General features: G+C 42.7%; 2 protein-coding genes across 8 annotated transcripts in view; one reads left to right on the top strand and one right to left on the bottom strand.

Moving 5' to 3' along the window:
* LOC134220942 (bcl-2-related ovarian killer protein) overlaps window positions 1-9,211 on the top strand; it is a 147,430-nt gene that overhangs the window by 104,203 nt on the left and 34,016 nt on the right. The gene's annotated exons all lie outside the window — the stretch shown is intronic.
* On the bottom strand, window positions 535-1,334 carry LOC134226843 (bax inhibitor 1-like). The gene has a single exon (XM_062707876.1). It carries the CDS (start codon window positions 1,292-1,294, stop codon window positions 563-565), a length of 732 nt encoding a protein of 243 aa, XP_062563860.1. The 5' UTR covers window positions 1,295-1,334; the 3' UTR covers window positions 535-562.

Here is a 9,211-nt window from a genome sequence, read left to right on the forward strand (position 1 = left end):
CATTCGGTAGTCGCATACCATATAAAACGACTCAAAGAACCGTCTCGCCGCAACGCGATGAATCTTGCTTGTCCATCCTTTACTATGGCCATGAGCAAGCTTTTTCCATTGCTTTATGGGTAACATTGTGCGATGTGGCGCATTCACCAAAAATTACCGACGCCAGAAGGTCCACCCGTGCCACTGATCATGTCTAGATAAAATGAATTCAAACAAACATATCTACTCTTATCGATATCGCGATCAGTTGGGAGTTTGTGAGATGTACCCACTTTGAAATAGAAGAAGTTGGGGTTGAACCGACATAAATGATATTTTATTCCACACTTTATATCAACGAAATCAACGAAATTGAATGGAGTTCAATGATTCCATATTTGTATAGGATGGAAGTTTTAAACTAGGAAATAAATAATTAAAAATCTTCTCAATTTCAGTTCTAATCTAGGAAATATTGCTAAATAAATCTTACACCTAAATATTAAAAATCTTCTCAATTTCACCAAATTGAAACAACAACTGTTAGAAGGAAGCAACGTTTTATTTTCACACAAAGAATAAATCAATCATTATCCTGATCTTCAGTCCTGCTTCGATGACGAGTTTGCGATTTTATGCGGAAAATTTCCATTAGCATACGAAAAATATCCGTCATGTTGAAGAATAGCATTTGAGCATGAACAACATAATCATCCATACCGCCACGGTAGTCCTCCATAATAAGCTGAGTATCAAATAACACGAAGCCGCACATCACCGTCAGTGCCAGATAGAGGCTCATCTTGTGAACAATCCAAGATTTATAGAACAGATTTCCTATGGCGACCATAATCAAGCCACAGATAACACTTGAAAGGACACCTCCCAGGATCAGATGACTACCTCGTCGGGCGGCAATCGCAGAAACGCTGAGCCAACCAAAGCTAACAGCCGTTCCGAGGAGAGAAGTAATCACGAATGCAGGATTTACGACTATGACCTGTTCGATCAATAGGCCCAGCGTATGCCCGGACAGGGCACCAATTGCCAGCAGTAAGGCCATTCGGAGTCTCCGATTTGTGCTTCGCTTCGGAGTGAGAATTAAAGTGACCATGGAGGCTGTTTGAAGGAAAACTGACAGAAATCCGGCCGTCCATAGGTTCGACAAATGTACTATCGAACCCACCGCCGCAGCGGCGCACGTCAGGCCCATACAGGAGTACACTTTGAACAGATATCGGCGAAGACTAGGTTCCAAATTTTGCAACAACATAATTTTGAAATTTCGACAAGGATTCCATGTTGAGAATGACATTTCGAGATTTTTAGCCAAAGGTTACTGCGTCATTGATAAGTCATTGATAGGACGATAGGACAAACACGTGAAACAGAACCACTAAGGTAAGGGCACGTAACGGACAGTAAACGTTGGCTCTTCCTTAGCCTAGCGATAAGACGCGCGACTCTAAAGCAACACGCTGGAGGAGCCTATGTTTGGTTCCAAATGCAATACAGTAGGTTCTCAACTGATATATGAATCATAAATGATAGCTTGGCTTTCTAAGCCCGTGATAAATAAGGAAATGTTTACTATTCCATAAACTGCGAGGCGGTTACTTCCTAAATGGGGATGTAATGCCGTCGGCATTATTCCGACAAAAATCGGAATGGATGGATTAGATTAGATAGAAATATTATATTGTTCTGCAGTGATCACTATCGCGGCGCGCCGATATTGATGCTGCTAGTTTCCCAGCTAGGACCGCCACACAGTGGGATGGATTTGGAAAAAGTGGGACATCACCTTTGTGGGGCGAAACCTTTGATTGGAGACTTTTGATGTCTTCTGGAGTGTTTCTTTATTTTTAGAGAAGTGATGAACTTTGTTAAAACTTAAAAATCACTCTAATAAAGAATTAAAAAAAATATTTTTAGATTATTTCATTTCAGGCGTAAGAAAAAATGACTTTAAAAAGTGCACGCCAAGCAAAAAATATTTTATTTTGTAGAATGGAGCCATTGTAGAAATTACAATTACAAGACTCTTTTCCGAATACACCAAATTTCTATCTTTGAAGTACACAAAGTTAAAGGGGTTCAACGTTGGTACCCCCTTAAAATTCATATTTTCGCTAAAACTTTTTCATAATTATTTTAACATTTTGGATTATGGATAAGGTGCGTAAGCCGTGAGTAGAAACGAACGCAATTTATTGGAAGGTTGGAACGTTCGGTAGAAGCAGTTCAACCGAAGTCCAGCTGGAGCTTCGGACCAACACATTCAGGAGCTAGTCGCAGAGCATCGAGAGGTGTGTACAAACGTCGGTGTTAGGTCACTTGTCGTTGCGGTTCTATTGGCTCCATTGACGCTTCCTTACCAAAGCGATTTTAATTTTCTCGTCTGTAGAATCGTTTATGCCTTTCTCGTACAACAATATGTAACGAAAAGGCTATAAACTGCAAAAACGATTTTTTTATGGGAGGCCTGGAGGGCCAACTTTTATATACTTGATCGGTATCAGCTTGATGAATGTAGGTACCACTGCACAGTGGTTCCATTCCCGTAGAAGGGCGGTCATAAATATAAATTACTTAAATTATACGGTAAAATGGTGTACTTTTAGTATTTTTCGGGTAAAACAGCCTATTTTTTTATTATTTGGTAGGCTCAGTCATTATCATACTTTACGGAGCCGATTTCAGTATTATATGCAAAAATCCAACAAACAACGTTTAATTTACATTCTTGAGGAAGATGCGTGTGTGAGAAGATGCTTGTTATTGTTAAAGTAGTAAACAAAAATAAACCTTATTAATCCACCTAGCGGTGTTAATGCCTTTCTAGTGTATATGAAAAAATAGTATTTTTGCCATAACTTTTAGACCCATTGTGCGATCTGGCCAATTTTTATTAGAAAACAAAAGGATATGATTCCACGTCGAATGCAATTTGTTCCGAACAAATCGGTTAAGTCTAGATCAACATTTGAAAAGGGCGTAACAGCCAAAATTTATTCCTTCTGATTCATTGTTCACATATATAGCTAAATATGTAGACGAAGAATCAGAAGGAATAAATATTGGCTGTTACGCCCTTTTCAAATGTTGGTCTAGAAGTAAAAGTGCCTAAAAAATAAGTGAGTTTTTTTGCGCACATACATATACACACATACACACGCACAGACATATACCATCTCGGCCTTCGAGGTGGCGACGGAACAGCTGGACGCCATCATCGACTTTGCGTCATCGAAGCATAATATCAGCAAGAACCTCAAGAGGAGCTTGCAGAAACTTCGAAAGTCGATGCTGGACGCCAAGCTGGAGAGGGCGGTCGGGACGGCCAAGTGTAAACCCGTGAAATCGGTGGAGTCGAGGTCTACCCAGACTGCGGCCCAAGGATTTGCGGACTCGGGCAAGGTCGAATCGACCGAAGGCATGCCAGCGAAAACGGTGGTGCCAGAGTCTACCCAGACTGAGGCTCAAGTATTTGCGGGTACGTCGGGGGTGACTGCTCCAACGGAGCAGACACAAAAACGGGGGAGACAGTCTCCAGGGGATGAGCTCCCTGGGGGCCGCTCCAAAACGCGGAGGGTTACTACCCCGAACAAGGGTAGTGGGGCTGGGAAGCTGAACCCCGGTCAGGTACCTCCAAAACCGGGGGAGGAAGGACCTGGAAAGGTCCGTCCACTCAGGAAAGACGGTGGCAAGGGGTTACGGCAGGCTGAAAGTTCTCAGCCGCACCAGACCAGGGAAATAGAGGGGGATGACGCCTCCTGGACCCTGGTCAAGAACAAGAGGAAACCGAAGACGTCAAGGGCCGAAAAGAAGGCCCAGGCGAATGAGGGTAACAAGAAGTCTAGGGTAGGCGCCAATCGCTCCAGGGGCGATGCCCTAGTCATCACGGCGGACAAGGCTAAGTACTCATATGTTTTGAAGGCGATGAGGAGTGACGTCAAGCTAGGTGAACTCGGCGCCGACGTACGTCGAATAAGACGTACCCGGATGGGCGAGATGATACTCGAGCTGAAGCGGGGCGTCTCGCAAAAGGGCGCCGCCTACAAGAAGTTGGCGGAGGAGGTCCTAGGCGAGACGGTCAAGGTGAGGGCACTCACGACGGAGGTGAATCTAAGGGTTAAAGACCTGGACGAGATCACTGAAGTCGAAGAGCTCGTCACGGCACTGCGCCGACAGTGTGAAGTGGAGACGCCCACCGCAGCTGTTCGGCTACGGAAAGGTCCGGCAAGGACGCAGGTAGCATTGGTTCGGCTATCTGCAGCGGACGCCTCCAAGGTAGTCAAGTTAGGGAGCGTCAAGGTGGGATGGTCGGTATGCCCTGTGCGCATATACGAGCAACCCGAAGTTTGCTCCAAGTGCCTGGAACCGGGGCACAAGCAATGGGACTGCAAAGGCCCTGACAGAAGCAATCTCTGCCGACGCTGCGGATTGGAGGGACATAAGGCACAATGCTGCACGAACCCTCCCAATTGTTTGATTTGTTCCAGCAAAGCTGTGAACAGCAAGCACCCCATGGGGGGTTCGATGTGCCCGGCGTTTAAGCGTGCTGCAACATCAAAGTGCAGATAACGCAGCTGGCTTGCTCGGCCTCGCCCGAGTGTTTGGTGTACGCAGGTTTAGAGTAAACGGCGGAACACGTGTTGTTCGTGTGCTCACGTTTTCGCGCAATGCGTGACCACATGCTTGCCACATGTGGTCTGGACACTACCCCGGACAACCTAGTTCGGAGGATGTGTAAAGATGAAGTTGGCTGGAACGCCGTTTTATCGGCTATCGCCCAAATCGTCTCGGAGCTACACAGAAGGTGGCGCGTGGACTCAAGGATGGCTAGTTCAGGCGCAAATAAGAGGTGGTCCAAGGGATCGGAGTCGGCTTCATGGGTCATACCGATGGTCATGCTCTGTGGTCGAACTCGATCCTTCTATCGAACAAGTGGCCGCGCGAAGAACAACATGGTATCGTCGCTTTCGCGGCGTCGGTCAACCGGGCGGGTTCCGAGCCCGAGGACGGAAAGGGGTCCTCGTCAAGGCTGGGGCAGGCGTAGGCCTCGCGTCGGCAAGTCCCTCTGTGTGCTGGCGAATAGGCCCTATCGCAGAAAGGTCAATTTGGGGTGCACGCGGCATCATCATTCTTGATACCAGTCGACCCTTCCCACCTTCCGAGGACATAGGGCGTGGTAAGACCACCTGGAAAGCCGGAAACTGAATGGCAGCTAAAAATTTAAATATCTTCTCAGAGATGTCTGAGAATGGAAATCGGGGAGAAACATGCTTTTCAGTCTCACAAAGTTGACCATGATAAAGAAAACATAATACTCGTGTTCATTAATTTTGGTAATTTTACCATCGTTTATTTATTTCCAAGCTCAGTCGCAGACTGTAGTAACTGATATGGCATTTATGCAGCAGCCAGAAATATGAATACATTTAAAGGATATTCAAAAAGAAATGGAAGCGGTACACGATTAAATTGAGCAGAAAATATAATATCTGTTAAACATAATTTTGTTATTTATTTACCCGCAGCTTTCTCGTGGACGGTTGCAGCTGAAATAGCCTTTAGATGAAAGATAGGAGTGTAAATATTTACTCAGAGGATGTTTCTGGGGGGGTTTTGAAGGGGAAACATACTTTCTTAGTGGATGAAGAATATAACAAAATTGAGTAGAAAATTGTGTTTCCTTCAAAGAAACATAGTAAACCTATTTGTTTATCATTTGCTTGGTCGCAGATGGTCGCAGCTGAAATTGCCTTTAAAGGACAGGATGTTTCTGGAGGGGATTTGAAGGGGAAACATACGTTCTTGGGGGATGAATATAACAAAATTTAGAAGAAAATTGTTTGTCCGTCAAAGAAACATAGAAAAGTTTTTTGTTTACTAATTGCTTGGTCTCAAACGGTCGCAGCTGAAATAGCCTTTAGATGCCAGATAAGGAAAGTGTTGCGTACCATCTATGGTGGGGTGCATATGGCGGACGGTACGTGGAGGAGGCGAATGAACCACGAGTTGCATCAGCTGTTGGGAGAACCATCCATCGTTCACACCGCGAAAATCGGACGACTGCGGTGGGCCGGGCACGTAGCCAGAATGTCGGACAGTAATCCGGTGAAAATGGTTCTCGACAACGATCCGACGGGAACAAGAAGGCGAGGTGCACAGCGGGCAAGGTGGATCGATCAGGTGGAGGACGATTTGCGGACCCTCCGCAGACTGCGTGGTTGGCGAAGTGCAGCCATGGACCGAGCTGAATGGAGAAGACTTTTATGTGCAGCACAGGCCACTCCGGCCTTAGCCTGATAATAAATGAATAAATGACAGATAAGACTGTAAATATTTACTTAGAGGATGTTTTTGGAGGGGATTTGAAGGGGAAACATATTTTCGTAAAGGATGAAGATAACAAATTTAGAAGAAAATTGTTTTTCCGTCAAAGAAACATAAAAAAGTTTTTTGTTTACTAATTGCTTGGTCGCAAACGTTCGCAGGTGAAATAGCCTTTAGATGATAGATAATAATGTAAATATTTACTCAGGGAATGTTTCTGGAGGGGATCTGAAGGGGAAACATATTTTATTGGTGGATGATAATAATGAAATTTAGAAAAAAATTGTGAATCCGTTCATCAAACACAGTAAAATTTTTCGTTTACCATTTGCTTGGTTGCAGACGGTCCCAGCTGAAATAGCACGTAGATGACATATTAGAGTGTAAATATTTACTCAGAGGATATTTCAAGAGGGAATTTAAAGGAAAAACATAAGTTTCCTGAGGTATGCCAACATTTTCACGCATAGTTTATTTATTATCCCTAATTCGAAGCCTTATACAGAGCAGATTAGCTCAAATTCTATAAAAATGAAGATTGCATCTTATATAGTATACCTTAAAGTAGCAGTTTAGGGATACCTTGTTGAATTTCGATAAAGTCATGTTTTTGGATTTATGACCTATGGGGGAACCACTGTGCACTGGTGTCTGTCGATGAAGTATTTAAATCTAAATCATTGGATGTTGATTTACTATCAAACTGCGACTAGGTACAAAAAAGAAGTTATTACCTAAATTAGCAAAACAAATAATGGGACTGGTGCTTTACGTTCAGTTACGTATTGCTAGCATCTTCCTCTTCTTTGTTGGTATTACATCCCCCTACTTGGACATTGTCACCTCGCAGCTATGCTGGGAACGTCGCTGGCACTAAATTGAAGTTCGGGACGATTTTCACACTTCGAACGCTTTGCCGGCAATGTGTTGGTGTCAAACTCAAATTTTGTTCTGACGTTATGATGTCTGACGGAAGTTCGAAGTAACATGTCGGAATCTGTTTGCATTTTGCACTTACAGGTGGCGTTGATAGCTATAAAAATCTACTACTACTTCTACTACTACTACTTCTACTACTAATACTTCTACTACTACTACTACTACTACTACTTCTACTACTTCTACTACTACTACTTCTACTACTACTTCTACTACTACTACTTCTACTACTACTACTACTTCTACTACTACTATACTACTACTACTACTACTACTCTACTCTCTCACTACTACTACTACTTCTAATTCTACTACTACTAATACTACTTCTCTCTTCTACTACTACTAATACTACTTCTACTACTACACTTCTACTACTACTACTTCTACTACTACTACTACTACTTCTACTACTACTTCTACTACTACTACTACTACCCCATCCCCTCCTTGGGAGTCTGCGTAGTTTATGGACATCCCCAAGAGATAATACAACTCGATACAATCGGCAACGATCTAGGCGACGAATAAAGGATCAAGATTGAATGATTGGAACATAGAAGTACGAATTGCTAAGTTTCGTAGGTTACGACGGGATCGTCAAATATACATATGATGAATTACATCCCCGCAACTTCCACGACAAAATTTGATGGAAGTTAGTTTACCCTGGAGATAATTAATAAGCAAAATTCACATTTTAACCACGGTTCACAAAAAATAGAGAAAATGGGGTAAACATTTCACGGAAGCAAACAACAATTCATCATTCACTGACCTGTTTGAATTTCGAAACACAATCGCGGAAAATGAAATTGTGTGTGCTAATTTGAGTAAACTTATTTCATTAAATATTGCATTCGATCAATTTATCTATAATTTTACTGAATTTCATAGTGATTTGTGTTTCGCTAAATACGAGAAAGGCTGTCGCCTTTGATGGGTTAGATTAGTGCATTTATATAGGGTTACTGCTCTGGACTTCATCTCATAGCTCGATATTGGTCCACGAAAACAAAGCAATGAAAAGGTATTTTGTTTGTTTATTATTTTGTGATTTTTTCAGCAGTGAGCATGCATGCAAGCAAAAAGAAGCGACGAAAGTGGTGCGGAATTTCTTTGTTTCGCTATGAGATGAATATATGTACAGTGAGATGGAAAACGAACAGTTCCCTACTTTTGAATGTCTTCAACCGAATGGTGACCGAAAAATTCAGCTACGGGTTACTTGTAAAATAAATTACTTATACGGTAAGCTAAATTATACTCACACCTGATGGTTATTCCACAATGCGATGTGTAGCATTTACTAATTGCGACAGAAAGTATTGACATTCTTAGGCTTTCTTTTTCGTCAGTAAATGCATCGGCGTCCAACGTTTGTGAACCAAACGAGGAATTTAAGATGTCATCAGTTGCAACGCTGTCTAATAAAATTCAAAAGCCCATAGGAAGAAACCGCTCATACAGCGGTAAATTATGAAATTAACAGTAACAAACTCATATCTTGTTCATCTCCGCCCGATATGGCTAGAACAGCATAAACTGCAATATTGCCGTATGCCTTACCACATGTGCATGTTTTGCCTCGTTTTGTCCGGCCTGAAGGCAGTGCGCGTGCAACGAAGTCAGGTTTCGTTTGTGGCAGGCGCAGGTTTCTCATGTTGATTTAAGCCGTAAGGAACCAAGGGGCTCAGTTTTTTTTTTTCAAAATTAAGCGGTGTATACTGCCGTCATACACATATTTGTCCCATGTTTGCTGGGATTTCCTATGTACATGGGACAGTTATGCGTATAACGGCAGTATAGTAACATCTAATTGTGTACGGTGAATAAGTTTAGGTCAGCTGTTGTTTACAGTTTTCGACAGGAATACGATAACGATATATATTCCCGACAGGGATGACACTAAAAGGTAATTTTTATTTGGTTTTTCTTTCTAGAGTTTCCA

The sequence above is a fragment of the Armigeres subalbatus genome, chromosome 3, assembly GCF_024139115.2.
Source record: "Armigeres subalbatus isolate Guangzhou_Male chromosome 3, GZ_Asu_2, whole genome shotgun sequence".
Lineage (NCBI taxonomy): Eukaryota > Metazoa > Arthropoda > Insecta > Diptera > Culicidae > Armigeres > Armigeres subalbatus.

Excerpts from the sequence above, each read along its gene's own strand:
- LOC134226843 (XM_062707876.1), bottom strand. The coding sequence starts at position 1,294 with ATGTCATTCTCAACATGGAATCCTTGTCGAAATTTCAAAATTATGTTG.